The 25,329-nt window shown below is 38.8% G+C and overlaps 1 protein-coding gene across 1 annotated transcript in view; it reads left to right on the top strand.

The window, feature by feature from the left end:
- LRP2 (LDL receptor related protein 2) overlaps nt 1-25,329 on the top strand; it is a 214,089-nt gene that overhangs the window by 104,260 nt on the left and 84,500 nt on the right. Inside the window, exons 26-35 of the mRNA XM_025404400.1 lie at nt 417-665; nt 1,875-2,086; nt 2,889-3,073; nt 4,422-4,650; nt 6,911-7,088; nt 8,655-8,783; nt 13,829-13,995; nt 15,000-15,143; nt 19,876-19,985; nt 24,013-24,190. Coding sequence (XP_025260185.1) covers nt 417-665; nt 1,875-2,086; nt 2,889-3,073; nt 4,422-4,650; nt 6,911-7,088; nt 8,655-8,783; nt 13,829-13,995; nt 15,000-15,143; nt 19,876-19,985; nt 24,013-24,190 — 1,781 coding nt within the window. The remainder of the gene's footprint in view (nt 1-416; nt 666-1,874; nt 2,087-2,888; nt 3,074-4,421; nt 4,651-6,910; nt 7,089-8,654; nt 8,784-13,828; nt 13,996-14,999; nt 15,144-19,875; nt 19,986-24,012; nt 24,191-25,329) is intronic.

Genomic DNA, 25,329 nt, shown 5'->3' with positions numbered 1-25,329 from the left:
TTCTCTTAAATGTTTGTCTATCTTCCATTTCTGTATAGATAGAAGAATTTCAGAGGAAGAAAATGAGAAACAATTTTAGGTGTCTTTGCATGCTCTATCAATGATACTTTTCTTCCTTGATGTCAACAATATTTTTCCAAGGGTTCTCATTGCATTAAATGGAGTTATACTATCGGGTTGTAGTGAAGAAGGTGATCATACTCCAATAGATATGAAGGATGGTAAATCCTCAGGCAAATTAGAGCAAACCCCGAACAGCCTGTGGAACTCACCCAAGTGAATGCTGCACTTAGCTCTTGTCTGGGCATTGTATTGAAGGTGGCATGAGACTGCATAATAAATGTTGCATAAGAGTGAATCAAAGAAGCAAAGATTCTTGATTTTCTTTTTTCATTATTCTCTTTCTTTTTTTCTAGACGGGAACAGCTGCTCAGATTTCAATGGTGGTTGTACTCACGAGTGTGTTCAAGAGCCCTTTGGGGCGAAATGCCTATGTCCATTGGGATTCTTACTTGCCAATGATTCTAAGACCTGTGAAGACATAGATGAATGTGATATTCCAGGCTCTTGCAGCCAGCACTGTTACAATATGAGAGGTTCTTTCCGGTGCGCATGTGATACAGGCTACATGTTAGAAAGTGATGGGAGGACTTGCAAAGTTACAGGTAATTGCTGAATTAACCCTAGCCAGTTTATCAGCACATCCCAGAGCTTAAAATCAAATGGCACATGTAGGCATTTGACAATGTTGATTAGGAGTTAGATCGACTTGAATCCTGGAAAGATTATGCAATCTCTTTAAACCTCAATTTTTTGTGAGGATTAAATGGGGTAATACACATTAAAATCTTGGTGTATTTTGGAAAATAGAGGTTAAAACATATACAAGTCAATGATTTTTTAAATCATTGGCTTTTATATCATTTAAAATGACTTCTATACTATAGTTAAGCATCTTTATATAATGCTACATTAATTGAATTCAACCAATATTAATTCAGTTTCTGCTATAAGAAAGTGATTTTTACTGTGTATTAGGACATTGATTTGACCACTTTCAAAGTGACCAAATAGAGGAAGCTAAAACAGAAACAGAAAGTTTCTTTCTTTTACATGTAGTAGGAGTCTGGATGTCAGACAGTCCACGGCATGGGTCTGCTCTGTTATCCTCATCGTGTGACTTACATCAAGGGTTCCAATGCTCTAGGCTTTAGCTTCTCTTAGAAAGTAGGACAGAGAAAGAGAAAGTGGAAGGCAAGCAGCTTCCTTTTTTAGAATGTGACCTGAAATTTGATTCATAATTTCTACTCACATCCTATTGGTCAGAACTTAGTCATGTGGTCATCCAAACTTCAGTGGAGGGAGAGAAATGTCTCTGGCTGGAGAGTCTGTGCCAAGCTAAAACTTGGCATGCTTTATTACTGAAAAGAAAAAGAAGAGACGGGGTGTTGGGAGAATTAGAACTCTGCCATAGTTGAGAGCCTCAGAAAACAGAAATATTTAAGACATGATTCCTGCTGTCCAGAAGCCTACAATCTATTGATAGTAAGGAAGATAAACAAAGTACAAAAATAAATACAGTAAAAGGAAGAATGTAAGCATAGTCTCCTCTAGACTAGTATTTAGAAACACATTTAAATATAACCCAGGAAAGAGTCTATTTTAAGGACTCATGAAAACCAGCTAACTATTAAGGTTAAGAATGAAGTGATTAAAATCATTCTTACGGGGCTTCCTCCCCTCCCCACCAACTTACTATAGTTTGGAATTACACCTTCTTTTTGTTACCAAAAGTATTGAATCAAATGTTTTAAAGAGTTGTTTTGTGTTTTCTCCCAGTATCATTGAAATTTTTGCATTTTTTTCTTGAACAGCATCTGAGAATCTGCTGTTACTTGTGGCAAGTCAGAACAAAATTATTGCCGACAGTGTCACCTCCCAGGTCCACAATATCTATTCATTGGTCGAGAATGGTTCTTACATTGTAGCTGTTGATTTTGATTCAATTAGTGGTCGTATCTTTTGGTCTGATGCAACTCAGGGTAAAACCTGGAGTGCGTTTCAAAATGGAACGGACAGAAGAGTAGTAAGTACATTTCTGTTGACCTTTGGCCTGGCTAGTTCCCCTGTCTTGGGTCTGTTTGCTGTTATTCACCAGTGAGAGAAGGCCCTACCTCAACCGGGTAGCTCTCATGGTACCTTCTGGGCCACATAACACCCAAGAGACTTGCATGTTCATAACTATGAATTTATGGCTGTTTTCAATAGGAGGGTGGCCTCTGAAGGCAGATATATGATTCTGAATTCCAGGTCAGTGATGCAGAGACCTCACAATGTCTTTAAGTTTCCTTTTGCAGTCTTTTCTTGTGGATGAGAGCAGAGGAAAATGCAGGAAAGTTAAGGGGTTGCTTTTCTTAACTTTAATTTAGTGATATTTCTCAATCCATCTCCCAGAATTTCAGTTTCTTGGCTCCTGATAGTTACATTTCCTCTGCCTCTTACAACTTTATTTTGTAATTATTGGTGCTTAATTAACAGGGATATTATTCTTTGCATGCAAACACTATAACGTTTCGTAATGTTGCCAACTAAGCAGATGGATAGAGCTTTTGCTTAGTTGCAAAAACTTTTGAAACCAAAACGAAACTATGCACTAACCCAACAATGAAGTTATCTTAGAATATTCAGTGGGACAAAATCTTGTATAGTTTTCTCGGAAAACCCTACTGTTGATTTGGTGGTTAGCTACATGAGAGGACAAAATTTTCTAATCCTGACAAGTAATTATAGGACAAGTTAGATGTTTTAATCTAGATTTTTATATAATATCCATGTTTGCATTCATTTATTTGCTCTAGAAATCAGTCTTTATTCACTTTTGTCTTTAGGTATTTGACAGTAGCATCATCTTGACTGAAACTATTGCAATAGATTGGGTAGGTCGTAATCTTTACTGGACAGACTATGCTCTGGAAACAATTGAAGTCTCCAAAATTGATGGGAGCCACAGGACTGTGCTGATTAGTAAAAACCTAACAAATCCAAGAGGACTAGCATTAGATCCCAGAATGAAGTAAGAATTTTTTTTTAAAATTATGTTGCCTTGACATGGTTATGATGAGGGAAAAACAACAATAACATGATGTAGCTGATATGCATGTTGCTGATATGCAAAATTTAAAATGATCCTTTGTTTAAACATGGTAGGTGTCCAACTGGGTATTGCTATGTCTCCTTCATCTGAATTATCTTCTTCATAAAGTATATAAGAGCAATTGATTGTTTACTTTTTTTTTAGATCACATTGATTTATTAGCTTGGCAATACAGTTTTCAAAATGTCATATAATTAAAAATTAAGTTTCTGGCCGGACGTCGTGGCTCACACCTATAATCCCAGCACTTTGGGAGGCCGAGGCCGGCAGATCACTAGGTCAGGAGATCGAGATCATCCTGGCAAACATGGTGAAACCTCATCTCTACTAAAAATACAAAGAGAATTAGCCAGGCATGGTGGTGGGCGCCTATAGTCCCAGCTACTCAGGAGGCTGAGGCAGGAGAATGGCATGAACCTGGGGGAGCGGAGCTTGCAGTGAGCGGACATCATGCCACTGCACTCCAGCCTGGGCGACAAAACAAGACTCTGTCTCGAAAAAAAAACAAACAAACATTAAGTTTCTAATTACTGCATGCAGTAATAGTCCATAGAGGGGCCAGTTTGATGTAACTTTGATAACTCATGATTATACAACAAAAAAGCTGGATTTTTCTGCTTCAGTTTTATGTAGTTTATGAGAGCTCCCTTTTAAGTCATATAAGGAAGGCAGTTTTTGCCTACTGGTCCTAAAGGGAAGGTAGACAAATTCTCCCATGTGTTTGGAAATCTTTGAGGGCTTCTCTCCCTGAATTTACTTATATTTGATAACAGATTTTTTGCTGCAGGGCGGCAAATTAGGCAAGTTATGTTCAATGTGATGTTGACTTCCTAGATACTGTAAAGTATTACACACCAGTGAAATTTATGATGAATCCGTGATGAAGAATAAATTGATTTCCTTATCTAAAAACATGACAGGGTAGACAAACAAGGACAGATGGATTTTTCTAGATCAACTATTTGTGGATTATAAACAAACATGAATTGGCATTGAGACGTTTCAATGTCATCATGTACTACATGATGACATTATGTATTACATGTTTTATGAAACATTATAAAAATACCCAGATGGGTTGTGATTGTGTTATGACAGTTTTACTTTGTGATGCTTAGAGGAAATAATAAACTCTGTGCACATATTCTGAACCAGAGATTATTTATTTTAAGCAGGGCATAAACAGGATGTTGTATTATTTAAAATGACAGTTATTTTAAATATTTAAATACATCCCCTCCAATTGGTAACTTGTTTCCTTTCCCAGTGAGCATCTATTGTTCTGGTCTGACTGGGGCCACCACCCTCGCATCGAGCGGGCTAGCATGGACGGCAGCATGCGCACTGTCATTGTCCAGGACAAGATCTTCTGGCCCTGCGGCTTAACTATTGACTACCCCAACAGACTGCTCTACTTCATGGACTCCTATCTTGATTACATAGACTTTTGTGATTATAATGGACACCATCGGAGACAGGTGATAGCCAGTGATTTGGTAAGTTGGTGGTGAGGAAAACCAAATTAAAACTACAGTTGTGGATAGGTAGAAATCACACGAGTATCAGAAAAGCTAAGAAATTGATTTTTGTGTCATAGACAATATCAGGTCAATCCAGGAAATACCAGCAACAGTGAGACGCAGTCTATCCCATATGAATAACAGGAAAATGAATATTTTCATTCCAGTTCATGGTCAGATTGTACCTTGTCCAGGGAGGATTTTTATAGCTCGTGTGATTTAGTTGAGCTGTAGATGTGAATCTGTTGCTTCTATACCTTTAAAAATGGTGTCAAGTGGCCGGGCGTGGTGACTCACGCCTGTAATCCCAGCACTTTGGGAGGCTGAGGTGGGAGGATCACCTGAGGTCAGGAGTTTGAGACCAGCCTGGTCAACATGGTGAAACCTCATCTCTACTAAAAATACAAAAATTAGCCAGTGTGGTAGTCCACGCCTATAGTCCTAGCTACTCAGGAAGCTGAGACAGGAGAATTGCTTGAGCCCGGGAGGCAGAGGTTGCAGTGAGGTGAGACTGCATCACTGCACTCCAGCTCAGGTGACAGAGTAAGACTCTGTCTCAAAAAAAAAAAAAAAAAAAAATTGTCAAGTAAAAATTTATAACTTAACTTGGCCAGGCACATTGTCTCACATCTGTAATCCTAGCACTTTGAGAGGTTGAGGTTTGGTGGATTGCTTGAGCCCAGGAGTTCAAGACCAGCCTGGGTAACATGGCAAAACCCCATTTCTACAAAAAAAAAAAAAAAAAAAAAATTTGCTGGGCATGGTGGTGTGTGCCTATAGTCCTGGCTACTTGGGATGCTGAGGTGGGAGGATCGCCTGAGCCCAGGGAGGTCAAGGCTGCAGTGAGCTGTGATTGTGCCACTGCACTCCAGCCTGAGTGACAGAGTGAGACCCTGTTTTAAAAAAAAAAAAAAAAAATTAACTAGATTTATGTTTCTCAGTCCTGTTCTTTATGTAATATTTTTTATTCAATAAATTCTAATGAATTTATTTTCACAAGTTAAATGGGAAAATAAAGAAAATACATATTTTATCAAAGAGCTATTATTGAACCCGATTAAAAATAGGAATGCTTTTACAATGTTGGTGGAGTGTAAATTAGTTCAACCATTGTGGAAGATAGTGTGGCAGTTCCTCAAGGATCTGGAACCAGAAATACCATTTGACCTAGCAATCCCATTACTGGGTATATACTCAAAAGATTATAAATCATTCTACTGTAAAGACACATGCACACATATGTTTATTGCAGCACTATTTACAATAGCAAAGACTTGGAACTAACCCAAATGCCCATTAATGATAGACATATACATCATGGAATACTATGCAGCCATAAAAAAGAATGAGTTCATGTCCTTTGTAGGGATATGGATGAAGCTGGAAGCCGTCATTTTCAGCAAACGAACACAAGAACAGAAAACCAAATACCGCATGTTCTCACTTATAAGTGAGAGTTGAACAATGGGAAAACATGGACACAGGGAGGGGAACATACACACTGGGGCCTGTCGGTGGGTGGGGGGCAAGGGGAGGGAGAGCATTAGAACAAATACCTAATGCATGTGAGTGTTAAAACCTAGATGATGGGTTGATAGGTGCAGCAAACCACCATGGCATGCGTATACCTATGTAACAAACCTGCACGTTCTGCACATGTATCCCAGAACCTAAAGTAAAATTTAAAAAAATAAATAAAAAATAATTTTAAAAAAAGAAAAAATTGCCATTGTATGGTTGCTGTGACTTGAAGGAAAGATGCACCTAAACTGTAACAGATCGATGTGAATCAGTGAGTGGCAGCACAAGACAGTGGAAATAGCAGGCACAAGGGTGCTGATGATGGAGTGAAGTCTGGGGTGTGGGAGTGGGAGATGAGGAGTCTCTAAGCTCTCTAGTTCCATCTAACTTCTAACTAGTAGGTGATCCTGATAAGTCGTCTTGCTTTTTGTGCTTCAGTTTTGTTTTCATTTGTAAAATAGATGCCCACTGTAATTACCAAGGCAAACATAAAGAATAAATGACATGTGTATGTGAAAGGATCTTGAATGGTTTAGTGGGATATAGGATGAATTGTGTATTTTTTGCCACTCTTTTGTACCATGACTTCCTTGTGTTTTTATTTAATAATGACATGCTAAAGGAAAGCACCTGCTTGAGCACATATCCTCTTTGACTCAGTGCACCTTGGCTTTGATTTTTGGATGAGGTCTCACTGTTCTTTTCTGCCTCACAGATTATACGGCATCCCTATGCTCTAACTCTCTTTGAAGACTCTGTGTACTGGACTGACCGTGCTACTCGTCGGGTTATGCGAGCCAACAAGTGGCATGGAGGGAATCAGTCAGTTGTAATGTATAATATTCAATGGCCCCTTGGGATTGTTGCAGTTCATCCTTCGAAACAACCAAATTGTGAGTGGTACAGAGAAACCTCCTGCGTGGGAGTAGCTTGGAAAACACTGACGCTGGGAATGCTAAATGCACACTGTTACAGACCCATTTGTTTGGGCAATACATTTTCATTTTCTCTTTACAAACCACCCCACTCTATACTTTCCCCAGTCCTGACATTGCCATTACTTTTATTTACCATGGAAAATTCAAACCTTGGATATAACAGCAGCACATCTGAATTATATCATTTCAGCATTTGGCTACTACCTCTGTGACCCTCACATGAGTCTCCGTTTCCTCAGCTGACCAATGGAGTACAGAACAGATAGTGCCTTTGATCCTCTTACCGCTACCACTCTGTGATTAAAAGCAGCTTACTTTTAGGACTAGTTTATTATGGCAGCACTGCCTTCTAGGTGCTCTGCTGTAGCCAGCACGAGCCGTCCTAAAGTGCATGGTATGGGTGGCTAGGTGAAAGATTTGGCATCCGTACTGTTCTTTCTGGTGGGAGAGGGAAATAAGTCACTTGATCTTCACTTAACCCTCTCTTCTCAAAACTCTGCCGTTGTTTCTCACACACTTCAGCATGTGGTCGCTGCTATTTCCCTGTTCTCTTCTCCCACTCGCTGTTGCCGCATTGGATTTCATTACGGTCTAAAAGCACAGCAGGCGACTCCCGCCTCTCAGCTTCTGCGCTAGCTCTTCCCTCTGCCTGGAACATCTCTCTTCCAGATCTCTGCATGAGTTGCTTAGCGTGTCATTTAGGATTCTACCCAAATGTCACTTTCTCAGGGAGGCCCTCATTGACCATGCTACCTAAAATAGCCACCCCCTCATAATTCTTTTGCTCTTTACCCTCATGTTCTGAAATCTCTCTCGCTGTCTCTCTCAGTTTAGTTCTGTTCCTTTTTGCTCGAATATATACTCCACTTTTATAGCGTCCCCAGTGCTTAGAATGGTGTTTGGTATACAGTGAGTACCTACCATTTTTCTGGTGAGTGATGGATTAATAATCTATTAATAGCATGATATGTGTAATAAGAATATACAGGACTATGGAACATCCTGTGTGGGGGGGCCACACAGAATCCTGATTTTCAAGGTGCAGAGACACACAGAGGTATCATCAGTAGAAAAATAAAAGATTATTATCTAACCAAATCTGGAAAACTCTAGGTAAACTACAAGGTCACACATCAAACACACAACTTTTATTTTAATGCAAAAAGATCTCTTTTAGGTCAGGCAAGGAGACAGATTACTTGGCATCATATTTCTATTACAAGTTCCAGATTATTCAGTGGCTGTTTGTTCATAATCTAGTTATAGACTGGATTGATCTGTAACCTTGAGTCATTCTTCTCTCTCATGCCCGTTATGAATTCTAAGTTGAAAGCCTAATGCTAGGGAAGTTGAAAGTGTAAGTAGTTCAGTGAAAACAAAACAAAAGAAAACAACAGAGGTAACGACGTACTTAAGCCCCTCAGTACTGGGGCCTCTGGGAGGACGCTAAGAGCATGACTCTGTTTTGATTTTAATGTGGTGGTTTTCCACTCACTGGTGCTTTCTTACTTTCTCATACAGCTGTGAATCCATGTGCCTTTTCCCGCTGCAGCCATCTGTGCCTGCTTTCCTCACAGGGGCCCCATTTTTACTCCTGTGTTTGTCCTTCAGGATGGAGTCTGTCTCCTGATCTCCTGAATTGCTTGAGAGGTATAGTATGCGCCTTATGTGTACTCTGAAGACGGATCTGGTCATAGTTTGTGCCAAGCAGTGGAAACTCTAAACCCAATTGCAACTGAACGTGTGCTGTGTCCTTTGATTCCTCAGGTGTCTGCAGAATGATGTGTGTTGTATGGGGTGATGTCACTGAGTGCCTTGGTTGTAATATAGTTTCTGTATATGGAACTAATGTTATCTGTGCATGTGATTGAACAATCTGTAACCTCACATTTTCTCTCACCTGGGTACAGTTAGACTTCTCTGACAAGCCATGGTAATGGGAAGTTCCAAATTCTGCACCTAAGAAGTAAACATTCTCAATGTTTGTGTACAGCTTCATTTTTCATGTCCATTGTCTCTTTCTCACTCTTTTTTTTTTTTTTTTTCAGATAGGGTCTTGCTCTGATGCCCAGGCTGTAGTGCAATAGTGTAATCATAGCTCACTGTAGCCTCCACTTTCCAGGCCCATGTGATTCTCCCACCTCAGCCTCCTGAGTAGATAAGACTAGAGGCGCATACCACCACACCTGGCTAATTTTTGTATTTTTTGTAGAGATGGGGTTTTGCCACGTTGCCCGGGCTGGTCTCCAAGTTCTGCCCTCAGGCCATCCACCTGCCTTAGCCTCCCAATGTGCTGGGATTACAGACCTGAACCACTGCACCTGGTTCCATTGTCTCATTTTCATTCTTATAACCAATAGTTGATGAGTGTTCTAGCCTGGGTCTTCTGACTCCAGTTTCAGTACTGTTACTATTACCATCTGATACTTCAAGAAGGAGAATTGTGTCTGTATGAGATATTACAAGTGACTATTTGAGCAATTTAATCTTTATCTCATCCTAGAGATATTTTATTGGGTTGATTGAAGAGTATGTGGAGGATTAGACCAAGTACTTAAGGGAGTAAGAAAAGAAGGAAAAGTTGCAGCTGGTTCACAAAAGAGATTTCTTCTGGAGTGTGTACTTGTGTATAATACACTTAAAAATATAATTTATTATTGCTTAAAAATCTAAGAAGTTACTCTAAACCCAAGTTCCCTTTCATTTCTCAGTGAAGTGAGTGAATATATTTTGATACTGATGAAAATTGTTGTAGACAAGTTCAACTTAAATGTTTAATTATCACATATTCCTAAATTAAGAGATAATAGAGTCGAAATCTAGAAGGGAATCTAGTCCTAATCTAGAATGGAAAATATATACTAAATTCAGGAAACTTTTAGTGTTTAGATATTATGCAGATGTAGGCTTACTGAAAAGCAAATTCCATCAGCATGTAATATTGTGCAATGATACTTTCATGATGAAAGATTTTAATTATTGGTAATTCTCACAGAGGGACTGGCATTTGCCATTTTTCCTCAGAGACTCATTATGTACCTAATCCTGGTTGACATTGTTTAATTTAGTGTGTCCCTAGAGTCTTTCAGGAGAAGATTAAACTGGGCTGTAGACATTTCAGATACAAAGCATTCTTTCAGCACAAAAAGATTGTTGAACTGCACATTGGGGGTTGGTGTAATCAATATTACTCTCTGATGATGATTGATAAGTGTTAATTTTAAATAGCGCCTTTTGTTGTTTCACAAATAATTCCACTAGTGGTTCTCTCATGGATTGACTTTACTGAAGAGGAACTTTTTCTTAGGATTTCCCTGCTGGTTTCGGAGCACTAGCTGAGTAACTGATTGCCAATATATGTTAACCGAAAAAAGGTTTCCACATCTTTTTTCCCAACAAGAAGTTTAGAAAACTTGTTAACATTTATAGGTGGAAACATTTTACTTGATTTGACTGTTGAATAGCTTTTAAACTGGTGTTTACTAAGTGGCTGGAATATATGTGGAAGTGCTTCTGTGATACTGTTAAGTAAAATAAGCAGATATTGCACAATATTGGCCCTGTAAAAACATGCATTAAAAAAGTCTGGAAGCAAAAACACACAAGTGCCAATAGTGGTTACAGTTGGATAGGGCAATTATGAGATGGTTCTGTTTATTTCTAATTTTATGTTCTAGTGAGTGCTTTCTCTGTATGAGACTTTTTAAATTCTTTAGAAAATAGATTCCTCACAATGCCAAAACCAAATAAACAAACAAAACTCAAGCCAAACATCACCTCAGCACCCCTAAAATTACTCCAAATACAAATAGACTTCGGACTCAGTCTCGGGCACAAGGCACTTGCTTCAGTGATTTTGTGCAAAATAAGAGAACACTCCTTTCCTTGCTCCAGCGAAGGCTGCAGTGCTGATCAGCTTGTGCAGGGTATGACTTAAGGAGGACCTAGGTTTGGGGATCATATATATTGTCATTCAATTACAACATTGATTTCCCATTCCTGACTATAATGTCTTCATGACCCTGCTGACACCAACATTAATGGGATTATGACATGGAAAATAGAAATGAAGAGATGATCTTTAATTTCAAAAAACAGAGACACACTGACCTACTTAATTGTCACCACCTCCTGAACTCCTTTCCATGCAACCCTAGATGCCTCTGTGCCTACCCCTTCGTGCCATTGTCATAATGAATTGTAAGGGCTCGTATACTTGGTCTTGCCCTCTAGATGCTATGTTCCTTGACGATAAAGCCTCTACCTGTAGATGTATGCTTATTGCCTGTGGCACTTCATGGTACATGGTGGCACTCAGTAAATATTGAGTGAATGACAAACTCTCCAATATCCATTTTTGTTCCTTCCCCAGTCCTCTGTTTTTTACCCATTTGCTCCTTAGATATGTGTGCAGTGTGTGAAATCAATTCTTTTTGCTTTCCCATATAGCACTTTTCAGGCACCTCCCTGTGCTACCTGTTGTCTTACTGGCCACTTCCTTTCTATTACTCCCCTGGCATCATCCCCCACCATGACGCTTACAGTTTCAGGAGATCATGCTCTCTGGTCCATTGCCTGCAAATGTTCATCGGTGGTAAATGTTCTCAGTACACCAGCAGTTATCAGATAAAGGGCTTGAGACATGATCCCCAGGAAGGAGTAGAAGCAGATGGTGCTTAAGGGAAGAGTGCCATGGAGGAGTCAAGAAGGCCCATGTATGATGGATGAGATAAGCAAAGTTTTTAGGCCCTAAACAATGCTTTGGTTGAGAATTACTCCAATTAAGCAAAGGGAGATGAGCCATTCAAAAGGGCAGAATCAGGTTTTGAGTGAGTAAGAATTTAAAGTCCCCCATAAAACTGGGACAGAAGTATTATTTCTATTGAGCCAATGAACATTAATAACATATAATCAATACATACTTAAATATCATCCCAAGATAATTTCTTGGTACAGCTGAAACTCATAATCTAGCTTTTTTTTTTTTAATTGCAGTTAAACCAAATGAAATGAGTGGTAATTTGATACTCAATAAATAGTACCTGGCCTGCGGTATTTGCAGTGTAGTGATGAAAAACGTAGATTCTGGAGTCCAGGAGGCCTGGTTTTGTGACCTTGTTTAAATTGCTTGATTTCCTTGTGTCTTATTTGCAAACTGAGGGAGGACCTGTCTGACAAACAAACTTAGGAAACTTGAGGGAGATAAATTAGGGGAAATATTTACCTGATGCATGCAGTATGGCGCACATTCTCAATCAATGAGAGGCGATTTTTATTGCAATTGCAGTTGTTCAGAAGAGAGGCAATGTGGAGCAGCTGAGAGAGGAAGGGCTTGGAAGTGAATGGGCCAGGGTCCATCTCCTATTACTGTTTCCTGCAGAGTCACAGAGCGCCTGCAAATCTCATTTGCTCCAGCTGAAAACAACTTTGCAGGCTTGTTGTGGAAGACTATACATTGCAGTACTTGAAAAATGTAAAGCATTACTAGTTGCAAAATTTACATTAGACTAAATTTAAATTTGTCCTAAGTTAATAAAAACCGGGTTATTTCTCAGTAATAGAAATGATAGGAACAAGGAAAAGCTAATGAGATGTGAAAATAAGTGAAGAAAAAATGACCAAGTCATCCTGCTGAAGATGGAAAGTTTCCCAGATTATAAAAATAATGAAAACGTCATGTTTAGCTTATGAAAGTTATGTAATGATTGATTATTTTATACTTTGTCTTAATATGTGATGTATCTTATACATATATCTTAACACAAAACTTAGATTCAGAAGTTTTCCTTTTCTCAGAGAGGAATTTTAAAACCCCACTCTTGATGGGGATCAGGATAAAGATTAAATTGTTTCTGAAAAAGGAACTTTTATTATCTGTTCAGGTGGCTAAGTGAACTGATAGTTTAAGATATTATGGGAATGTTTAAATTACAATGTGTAGACAGTTTTGAGAACTTTGGAAGATACTATTTACATATTCACTTCTACATTAATGTAGTCATGTGGTCATCCATTTAGTTAGCAAACATTTATTGGGCAAATATTTTATGCCAGGCTCTGAGTACCAGGCCCTGGGACACAATAATAAGCAAATCAGACACAGTCATTGACCTTTGGGAGTTAAAATCTTATGGGGAAGAGAGACACTACTCAAGTAACAATTGATGGGATTATACATTGGATTGATTTATTAAGGTCTCAATAAATACTAGGCAACACTTTGTAGTGTTGTTTTATTTTCTGAACATTCTTAAAACTAGTAAGCTGCCTTTCACAAGAATAGTCTAAATGATTTTTTTCACTTTTTTTTTTTTTCAAAACTCAACTCTCCTTTCCCTGAGATCAGTGTTAGTGAGGTTTGTCTGTGTGTAGTGGAAGAACCTCCTGTCTGTGAGGTTTAGCAAACATGGGTCGTTTATCAGTGTAAGGACTCAGTGAAGAGTAAGATAAATACCAACCTGCCTTGAAAAAGTCTAGACAGTGTTGCATGTGGGGTTGGAGGTCTTGTGGTCCAGCAGCCCACTGAAACCCTGTAAAAGGCCCATGCTTGTCTGATGAAGTACATTGTATTTATTGCTGCAATGCTGCAATGTCATTTTAGCCCATATGATGGTAACAGGCTACTGCCTTCCATTACTCTAAATGTCTGGGAATAGTGGGATATGATTTTGACTGATATTCTTCTATTTTCACAGATGATCAACCTTTCTTAATAACTGTAAGGCAACATATAATTTTTGGAATCTCCCTTAATCCTGATGTGAAGAGCAATGATGCTATGGTCCCCATAGCAGGGATACAGAATGGTTTAGATGTTGAATTTGATGACGCTGAGCAATACATCTATTGGGTTGAAAATCCAGTAAGTTTTGAATAACATTCAAAGTATATAATTTATTCTTGAAGAGCCTGCCTGCACTAATTTTTTTTTAATATGCAAACTTTTGTTGAAAGGGAAACGATGTGGAAATAAATTTATCCCTAAGTTTTTTGATTCAATGAGGGGTATAAATATGAGCTTGGTCTGGAGCAAAAATCATAAAACTCTTTAGCTTTAGAAAGAGAAACAAATTTAAGCTATTGTGTATTATTTACTTATTCACCAAGTATTTTCTAGAAGTGCCTATGATTTGCCCTGCACTGAATTACCTGCTTCTGACCACAGTATACATGCCAAGAAGCAGCAGTCACAATGCTTGCTGGAATTATGCATTGGATTGATTTATTAAGGTCTCAACAAATACTAGGCAACTCCCTAGAGGAGTCTTAAGCTAGTAGAAAATATTCGACGAATATAAAAACGATCAAAACTCAAGACAAAAGTAGTAGTTCCCTAAGGGAATTTAGTGAAAGCATTTGATGTGGTTCTGGGGCCTTCCTTTAGAATATTTGCCTCTAGGGTAAGAATGAACACTTTTCCAGTTCTCTTCCTCATAGGACATTTTCTTCAACCTTCAGGGAAAAAACCTGTAAGAATAGGGAAAGGGCAAGGAGACTATAAAGGAGGAAGAGAAGAAAGATCTTTGCGTTTCGTGTTTGTCACCCATATACAAAATATACTCCTGGCCTTCTGATCCACATCTGTGACTTGGGTTTTTCTTATGACTCATATGCTTGTGGTAGTTAAGAACTATCTCTGTAGCCAGTACTGGAGATAGCTTGAATGGTAAGCCTTGTGTATTCCAGTGACACACTGAAAAATCGTTTGAAGCCTACCCAATGGTGCTGAACCTTTGTTTGCCTTTCCTCTGAGTGTAAGGAGTGTTCAAGAAATACAGCAGCTGGCTGTAGCCACGGTGAAGAAAGGGTTCTTATGTAGGAGCCATGGCCTTGGAACTGCTCACCTCCCCTTGTCTTTCTTTCCAGGGTGAAATTCACAGAGTGAAGACAGATGGCACCAACAGGACAGTGTTTGCTTCTGTATCTATGGTGGGGCCTTCTATGAACCTGGCCTTAGATTGGGTTTCAAGAAATCTTTATTCTACCAATCCTAGAACTCAGTCAATTGAGGTAATGATTCCATAATACTATTTACACAAACATTGGATTTAAACTGATGTAAACTCTAGTATCAGGAATAGATCTCATGTGGATTTTGGAATCATTTTTAAGCAAGAAAAAGGGAAAAGATACTAGTGTTAACTATCAAAGTCTCTGAAGTGAAAGAGGAAAACCACCTTAAAAAATTCTTTTTTTTTTTTTTTAGACGAAGTCTCACTCTGTCACCCAGGCTGGAGTACAGTGGCACGATCTTGGCTCACTGCAACTTCTAGCTCCTGGGTTCAAGCAATTCTCCTGTCTCAGCCACCTGAGTAGCTGGGATTACAGGTGTGTGGCACCATGCCTGGCTAATTTTTTGTATTTTTTAGTAGAGATGGGGTTTCACCATGTTGGCCAGGCTGGTCTTGAACACCTGACCTCAAGTGATCCGCCCACCTCAACCTCCCAAAGTGCTGGGATTATAGGCATGAGCCACCGTGCCTGGCTGGCAAAAATAAATTATTTGAACTTTCTATTGCTTTATTTTGTTTCCTCCTAATTATCAATATTACCTTGTTGCTATAAAAGTATTTTAGGTAATTTAAAAAATAATATATAAGAAGATCAATAAAAGTTACATAGGGAATTCAACATAAAGGGAAGACTATGGTAAGCAGGGAATTTTTACTGTGTTTCCTCATCTAAACTTCAATGCTATTTCAGTTCTCAACCAAATTTATAGTTTGCCTCTGTTCTTAGATGGAAATCTTTCTATGGCTCCAGTACAGTTTTTCTAACAGCAAAACAGAAAGTAGAAACTCGATTCTAATTCCTCTGATACTCTCTTCTTCAAGATAAATGTTCTTTTTACTCTAATTCCCAGAAGAAATTCTAGATGAGGCACAGGTATGAAATCACATGAAGGAAGTCAGAGGTAACTTGACTAGTGTTGGTTTGCTCCACTCTGAGAGAAGGATAAAACATGGAAGGGATTATTAATTCATAATAATTTTGAAAGTGAAACTTCTCAAAGCAAGGAGAAGGTTTTGGTGGGCGATAGTTAGCAGAGCCCTGACAATCCACTGCTTTAGGTGGGCACCAGCTGGCAAGCTGGTTTTTCTTTGGAGCATTCAGAAAGACACTGAAGACGAGGAAGGCACACAGCAGCCTGGTGGCTAATTTAGAGCACCTATCTACACTAAAAAGCACTCTCTGTAGACTAAGAACACAGCCTATGTAGAGTTTGGTACTATCTGAGGTTTCACGCATCCATTGGTGATCTTGGAATGTATCCCCCATGGATGAGTGTGGACGACTGTTTTTATTTCTGCCAAATGAAGAAATAGGGAAAAGGTGTCCCAGGCAGAGAAAAGAGCTCTCGCTGGAACAGTGCTTGAGTTTACAAAGATCTTTCACTAGCATCTAATTTAATCCTCGCAACATTCCTGAGGGCAGGCAAGTGTGATAGCCATTCGTGATGAGAGGGAAATTAGCAGTACGCACAAATATCTCAAACCGGGTAGAATCACCAGGTGTTAATGTGAAGGGCCCCTTGGAGACTCCTCTGTTCAAGCTCTATTTTTTTTTTTTTCTTTTTTTTACATAGGAAACCAAGGCCCACAGAAGCTAAGAGATTGTCTTAAATGGTCAGCTTCACTGCTCTAATTCCCAGGCAGTATTCTCTCTTTGCACTTTTATAAACTACAACTCTGGCAATCCAGGCTGGTTTAACCCTCTTTGACAGTGGCAGAAAATACTTTTCATGATTTCAACTAAAACTCTCATCCTCCCATTAAACATAGGCAACATTTACTGCCTAAGACACTTACTACGAAACTCACATCTCTCTAGAGTCCACCCAGTGCAAAGCTGTCTTAATTCCAAACGGCAATTAATATGCTTTTATTTTATCTCTTGGTCTCTTGATTAGTAAATGGGGTTCTTTTCTTTTAAACTGGTAGTTTTCCAAAAGCAGGGAACATGTCTTTCCCATTAGTGTTAGGTACAATTGCAATAGCAGCCAGTTGGAGAAGAACTGAGCATGCATGTGTGTGTGGATTGGTAAGGCCACTTTAACCACATGAACCAAGAGTTTCTTATTATGCCCGGATGCAGTGAGGTACAGAGGAAAGATACTCTGATTTGGAGTCCAAAGACCTGGCTTTGAATCTGGGTTGCTTGCTTATTTTATTCATTCATTTAATGAGCACTAGGAAATGCTTTCTATGGATCAGCTGGTCCTGGATATTCCAAGATGAATAAAATATTTTTTTCCCTCTCTTTAAGTAGCTGACATATCTGTGAGATAGATACATAAACAAATACCTGTGCTTCAGTGTCGTAAGTGTGATAAGGCCAGTGAATATAAAGTGCTAGTGATTGGAGGCAGAGGTATAAGTGAGGGGAGAGAGCATGCAGACTTCCCGTTCGTGGTTACTTGTGAGCTGAGTCTTAAAAGATGACTAATACATCCTTCCTTATCCGAGGGTTTCACTTTCTGAGGTTTCAGTTACCTGCAGTGGCCTGAGAATAGGTGAGTACAGCACAATAAGATATTTAAAAGGCAAGAGAGCGAGAGACCACATTCACATAATTGTTATTACAGTATATTGTTATAATTGTTCTATTTTCGGATTATTGTTAATCTCTTACCATGTCTAATTTATAAATTAAACTTTATCGTAGGTGTGTGTGTGCAGGAAAAAACATAGTAGACTTCAGTACTATGTGAGGTTTCAGGCATCCACTGGTGATCTTGGAATGTGTCCCTCAGGGATGAGGGGGGACGACTGTTTTTATTTCTGCCAAATGAAGACATAGGGAAAAGGTGTCCCAGGCAGAGAAAAACAGTTGAATAAAGACCCTGAAACATGGAAATGCATTTTGTGACTGGGGACAGCACTGCATTTTCTCTACTCATGAGCTATTTGACTATTTGACCTTGGACAAATTAACTTCTCTGAGCCTCTGTTTTCTCATCTGTACAGTGGAATTTATGGCTGAATAAGTAAAAGTACTTCATAACACGGAGGTATCCTGTAAATACAGAGTGCTGTTTCCCTCAAATGATCGATATTTTTAGAAGATCCATAAAAGACCTATGAGAATAATGACCCAAGGGCAAATTGCCCTTTTAATGGTTTTACTGGTGTTTCCCCTTGGGTCATTTAAATTGTAAGTAATTCTTCCGGGTGATTGTTAGATTAATTAAGAAAATAGGAATCGTATTCACTTTCTGTTTACCTGTATAATATGCCTTCCTGCCTAAGAGTAGTTCGCGTTTAACTCCAACTTGAAAATAAGAGAACCATTGAAGAAACTATTATCCACTAGGGGTAGCTGTGCGCCCATCCACTAAAAGAAATTTTATAGCTGAATTGTGAAGCCTACAGAGTGGCCATGTGAGAGAGAGCTCTGCATATTCCAGAAAACAAGAAAAGGAACTTTGAACTAAAGAGATCCTTAGTCGTAGGAAAAGGAGAGAAATTGTAGCAGAAAGAGGCAAACTGAGAAAAGAAAAGTTACCTTAGTCCAAGCAGGAGTGAAAGATACCAGACAATAGAGAGAAAAAATTTAGGGAAAAGAATGAGGGAGAGAAGAAGAATGTGTGTGTGTGTGTGTGTGTGTGTGTATGCGTGTGCACGTGTGCACATGCTCGAGAGATGGAGAATCACAGATAATCTATTTGTATTGAAAAGCAATTTTATAGAAAAACCTTAATGCAAAAATCAACAGGCATTTTCTGATTTCTTACTAGTTGTCTCTTAGACTGTCTTAGGTACGTATTAAAATAGCTTCATTGCAATAAGAAACTTCCTTCTAGTTCAATAAACCATATTTCTATGTGCTGTATCAGGGCCCTGTTAGCACTGCGATTGTAACAGTAATAATCACAAACAGCCTTGGGAAAGCCACTAAACCTCTCTAGGCCTCTTTTTCTTCTTCTGTATTGAGAAAAATGATGGGATCTACCTCACAGAATTGTAAGGATCAAATACAATAATGTTTGCTCCAATACCTCATACATAGTATGTGACCAGTAGATGGACCAATTAAACAATATAAGTTTATTGAACACAGTTGTGCTGGGTGCTGCGCTAAGTGCTTTACCTGTATTATCTCTTAGACTGAGGTATGTGCAGAAGATAATGCTTTCATCCATATTTGACTGATTGATTTCAGAGAGGTGAATTTATTTGCCTCAGGTTGTACAGTCAGGACCTGGCAGGGCAGAGATTTCAGCTCATGTGTTTCAGCTTAGGTTGTTGACTTGGAACAGAATTCACTGTACCTCTGAGTAAATTTGGACTATTTTGATCGACTGTGTTGGCAGTAATTGGCCACCAAGTGCCACGGCCTGGTCATCGGGGTGCAGGAAAGCTGTGGGTTCTCATTTGTCTCTTCCAGAGATTTCTCTTAGCTTTCCTGAAGAATTTTTGCAGTTTCTTCAGGCAGTGGCTCTGTATGTTTTCCCAACTGAGTCTTCCTTTTATCCATAAAAATGTTCCCTCCTGAAATTTTAGGTGAATTGGAAGTAGGAACTTGGGAGGTGATTTTACTTCTCTTACTCTCCTTTTCTATTGAGCTAATTTCCTCATTTCCCTGAAGTGCAATAGAGATGATCTGAAATCTCATGCAAACCCTCTCTCGTTCACCCCTAATTGTGCTTTGGAATTTGTTTTGTATATAAGTTCTCCTTCATCTCAGTTTCCTTTGGTTCCCCTTATGAAACTCAGTTCTAATAAGTTATTTTATGCTATAGGTTTTGACACTCCACGGAGATATCAGATACAGAAAAACACTGATTGCCAATGATGGGACAGCTCTTGGAGTTGGCTTTCCAATTGGCATAACTGTTGATCCTACTCGTGGGTGAGTATTCATAAATGGCACATGTCTTCTATGCAGCATTGTTCTTGTTAATGCCAGGGTCTGACAAAATGGAAGATTTCAAATTTAGGACATCTTCTGATTTCATATGTTAACATTTGAATAATAATGGAGCTCAGTGAGAAAGAGAAATAGCTCTGACCTGTATTTAGTGTGCAGGATACTGTTTATATTTTATTCTGTGGTCTTCAAATGAACAACACTGGATTTAAAATTAATTCCAAACAAGCAAGACTTTTAGGAATTTTAAAATAGCACTATAAGAATTGACAATATATTCTGACTTTGAAAGGACACGGAAAGCTCTAAGGGGATGTGTAACATTTGCAATAGACCTTGAAGGATGAGAAGCCTTCTAGTAGGCGGAGAATGGGTTGCAACCAGGCAGTGGTTCTTGAGGCCAAGGGAGCAATGAAGGCACAGAAGTATGGCGGCACTTAGCATGATTGTGGGGAGAGCTGGAACCAGAGGCTTAGAGTAGGAAGCTGTTGACCACATGGGAGATACAGTAGATAAGGTCATTTGGGGACAAATCATGGAGGGCCTTTAATATCATGCTAAGGAATTGAACTTTATTCTTTTGAGTAATAAGGAGCAAGTAGGGATTTTTTTTAAAATTTCAACCTTTATTTTAGATATAGGGGTCACATGTGCAGGTTTGTTACATGGGTATATTGTACCCAGATAGTGAGCATAGTACCCAATAGTTAGTTTTTCAACCCATGCTCTGTTCTCTTCCTCCCCTCTCTGATAGTCCACAGTGTCTATTTTTCCCATGTTTATGTCCATGTGTGCTCAATGTTTAGCTCCCACTTACAAGTGAGAACATGTAGTGTTTGGTTTTCTCTTCCCAGCAAGGAATTCTGAGGAAGGGAGTGATAGAACCAAATTTGTGTTTTAGAAAAATTGGTCAGGATTGATGTGGAGAGAGGCCAGGGCCAGGGAGACCAGTTAGGAGAAAATGGACTTAATGGATGTCAGCTGGAGTCCTCTGGTCTGTTTGATTGGCTATTTCATTCTGTTGATCTACTATACCATATTATAAACCAGAATAACGAATTGTAAAATATAAGCATTGATTTTTTAAAAAAGAGATTGTCACATCATTCCAAGTGGATTTTGGCTTAATGTTTGAAAGTCATCAGATTCTTAGGCCTAGGAGAGCACTGAAGAAGTAATTTGTATTAGCTGTTTCAGACAAGGATGACATGGAAACCAAATCCAATTCTTAAACGGCACAAGAAGCAAACATTCTATTCTGTGCCTGCTGGCTTGTACTAGTTTTCAGTTATTCTTTCTAGAAGAAGGACCATCTTAGGTTTTAAATTATACTTTTGAAACTCAGGTTCACTTATTTATTTTTCATTTATGAGACATTTCTGCATTGTGCACCTTTTTGGGTGGTGTATTAGTTAAGATAGGCTAACTGTTGGAGCAAATAAACTCGAAAATATGTAATAGCTCAAAGAAAATAGAAATTTATTTGTATTTTATATGGGCAGTGGGGTTTGGGCAGAAGATGGGAGGAAGCTCTACTCTACATAGTCATTCCAGGACCCAGGCTGATGGATGCTCTACCATCTTCGGTAGGAGGCTTCCTAGGTCATTCTAAGTATCAGCATCTTTTGAGCAGTAAAGGAAAGAACATTCAGAAATTTGCTGGGAGGTTTTTATGAGCCAGGCCTACAAGTAGTGCACACCACTTCTGCTCACACCCCTTAAGTTACAATTGGGTCACGTGACCACAGCTAACTGCACAGAAGGACATGCAGTCCACCTATTTACCTAGAGAGAAGAGGAAGACATTAATTTTGGCAAGTGGAAGCAGTCTCTTTCATGGGGCCATGTTGGGGAGTTTCGAGGGTGGATACAAGGATTAAAGACCTAATTTGCAACCTTTGCAACCTTAAGGATTTATGGCTTAGTAAGGAGGGTAAGGCCCGTGTATAAAGAACAATAACCCAGGTTCATATATGATTAAGAGCCATAAGAGAGGCTAAAAATATTGGGATGATAGTGCTATAAAGAGGCGACCTTTCAGCTTGGTGGAAGAGATATCATTTGGACTGGATCTTAAAGCATAGCTAGAATTTCACTAGGCAGAGCTAGCTTTTAAGATATATCATGTGATATGAAGGATGGAAGGTCAAGAGCAAAGGGACAGAAAATAGAGTGTTTGTTCAAGTGACTAAGAGCAACCCAGTTGGGTTGGGAGACGATTAGAAGAGCTTAGAATTTTGTCAGAGGACATAGGAGGAGAAAAAAGACAGAGACTTGAGGATCTAATGTCTTGGATTCTCAGTGAAGGGAAAGTCTTGAGAAAGTTGTGGTAAATGTTACTGAACCAGTTTTTGCAGAAAAATATCTTTGTGGATGATCATTAATAAAGAGCTGAGGCGATCACAGAGTCTCTGGTGATATTCGAGAGAGGATGTTCAACAGAGATAGTAGAAGTTAAAAGAATGGAAGGAGGATGAGGAAATGTGGATACTCTTTTAAGAGTTTTGTATTGGAAAGCTAGAGAAAGATAAAGTTGTAGGTCAAAATGTAACAGGAAAATGTCTTTCAGAATAGAGAAACCTGAGCGTATTCTTTAGCAGCAGATGAAAGATCAATGATGAAGAAATAATTGATTGAGAGTGAAAGTTATGGGGAAGGAATTAGAAATTTATGAAGAACAGGAATGACTTGAAAGAGTCAATATGGGGAACATGATATAAAATCTGCTAGGGATGAGAATCCTCGGCTTAGATTAGGAAACTTAAATTTTTAGTGAACTCAGAATTCACGAAAGTTTTGTGCTATGTCCAGGAAATTCTTGGTAACCTGAAATGGGAGAGGAGAAAGAAAAAAAAAATGGCAGAAACCCAGGGTTGGAGATTAGCTTAGGCACAGTGGGAGCCCAAAAGAATAAATAAGAATATTGTTGAAATGGTTACATATGATGTCCAGGTGTAGAGGGACTGGAGGGTTGGGAGCTCAGGCAGGGTTTAAGGGCAAAAAACAAGTTTAATAGGAAAAATTAAAGCAAGGAGGAAATGAGTTTTTGGTCAAAGCAGAGCATTTCAGAGTTTGAGAACTTAGAGGCAGAGAAGTTTAGAGTTGAAGATGAAATTCAAGGGATGGGCATATTGATTTGGTGGTGGAAGAGGTAGGTGAATAAAGACTATTTAAATGAAGGGGTTTGAGGACTTTTCAGAAAAGAATGTAAGAGGATTATCTATTGAAGATACAGAAGGAGGTGCAACCAAAAGGAATTAAAAGTTGGGTACAAGTCTAGAAGTTTTTCTTCGGTGGAAATGGAAAGCAGCCCTTCATATACTTTAATACATTTTTCACCTATCATGGGTTTGGCAATGCTGTGTGATTATGGTTCATGTGTACATGATCGCTGTGAAATAGAAAGAAAAAAGAAGTCTTCCTGACCCCATAACAGCATGATGATGAGATTCCACTCTCACAGAAAAGTGTTACTCATTATTTCTCCTATGTTCTGTGTCAGTTTTCAAAAGTCTTTGCATTTTTCATCACAGAAATCAGGTTAGGTAATTAAGTAGCTGGTTCTGTGGTAGATGGTGATTTGGAGAAGAACTGAATGAGGCCTGATAAGTGATCAGGGAGTGTACTTGGCAGCTTTTTATATTAGCTTTGGCCTTCACTATGTACTGAAGATGGAGGGATTATTGATGTAGGCTTCTTCCTTGTCATAAGCTTCCCACACATCTGACCTTGCTAAAGGTTCAGCTGCCAGTGGGAAACGCTAGCCTCTTATTCCAGACACCATTTTAAATGGCCTCTACTCTGATTATAGCTAAGAAATAAATATACTGACATTGGTAGAACACTGGTGAAATACCCCTCCACATTGTATGCAATGAGATATTGATTTTCAGCTTTTACCCATTATATTGTGAGCATCTTGAGGACAAGTAATACACATTGTCATCTATGTCACTGACTCAAATCCACCTTCTGTTTTGTTACATGCTGGTGTTTTTCATGGTTGTAGGAAGCTGTACTGGTCAGACCAGGGAACTGACAGTGGGGTTCCTGCCAAGATTGCCAGTGCTAACATGGATGGCACATCTGTAAAAACTCTCTTCACTGGGAACCTTGAACACCTGGAGTGTGTCACCCTTGACATCGAGGAGCAGAAACTCTACTGGGCAGTCACTGGAAGAGGAGTGGTATGAGCACCCTTTCAGTTTTTGGTCTTTATGCTGAGCTGGCATAGCTGATGCTGAGTGTTCTGAGCTGTCAGGCAGTGGTTCTTGAACAATCTTACTTGGTAACTTGCCCTTTCTCCCAATAACTTCTTTCCCTTGCACATACCTTGCCCCTAGCTGAAGTTCAGTTCTTTAGAGTATGTGCATACTTCCCTGTAGGGTAATGTTTATTAATTTTCCCACCAACGTTTGTTTTTCTTCAGGATAAATTAATTCCATTTGTCATTTTTTATTTGTCCTTTCAGAGCCGTTTCTTTCATGGTTTAGTGATTTCAGTGTTTTTCTTTGAAAGTACTATGGGTTCTCCAATTATACGGAATATATATATACACACCTATATATAGAGAGAATATATATATAAAAAATATAGAATATTTATCTATACTATATGGTATATAGAATCTATATAGATGCTATATATGCTATACAGAATATATATCTATTATACTTGTAGAATATAGAATATATATTTATGGAATACAGAATATATATCTATTATATATAGAATATAGAATTTATATACCTGTATAGGATATAGGCATATTCCATGTATCTACCTATGTGTGTGTGTATGTATGTATGTATCTATTTATTTAATGTAGCAAGGTTCTGAGCTCAGCATCCCCTCATAGCTACACATTCTTCTCTAATATTCTAACATGATTAATACACATGTGAAATTTTCTTTAGTGGTAATTTTCAACTCCAAGGTTGGGTTCATTATATTCTACAATAAGAAGCAGAAACTGTAAAGTCTCATTCGCCTCATTGAAATAGTATTTGACCTTCACTGCTGTGCTTATGTAGCTGGGACTAGGCACATAGACGGTGCTCAATTATAATTATTGATGAAGCATTGCTTTGGGTGCTGAATTGAATATATGCTAGTCCCTCCCTTGCTTTTTAACAGTAGTTATTTCAGATCCTTGACATTGATGCTTTTCATAATATTGTGCAGTAGGTTTGGCTTTCAGTTCATTGTTTGTTCAACAAGTACTAACTTCACTCCAAATATGGACCTATAATGATGGTAAGCTTTGGAGATTAAAAAGAAGTGATGATATGTGTGAAAACACTTTGCAGAGTTGGATACATGTGTG

Source organism: Theropithecus gelada, chromosome 12 (assembly GCF_003255815.1).
Source record: "Theropithecus gelada isolate Dixy chromosome 12, Tgel_1.0, whole genome shotgun sequence".
Taxonomy (NCBI): domain Eukaryota; kingdom Metazoa; phylum Chordata; class Mammalia; order Primates; family Cercopithecidae; genus Theropithecus; species Theropithecus gelada.
This window is presented reverse-complemented; position numbering and strand designations above follow the sequence as displayed.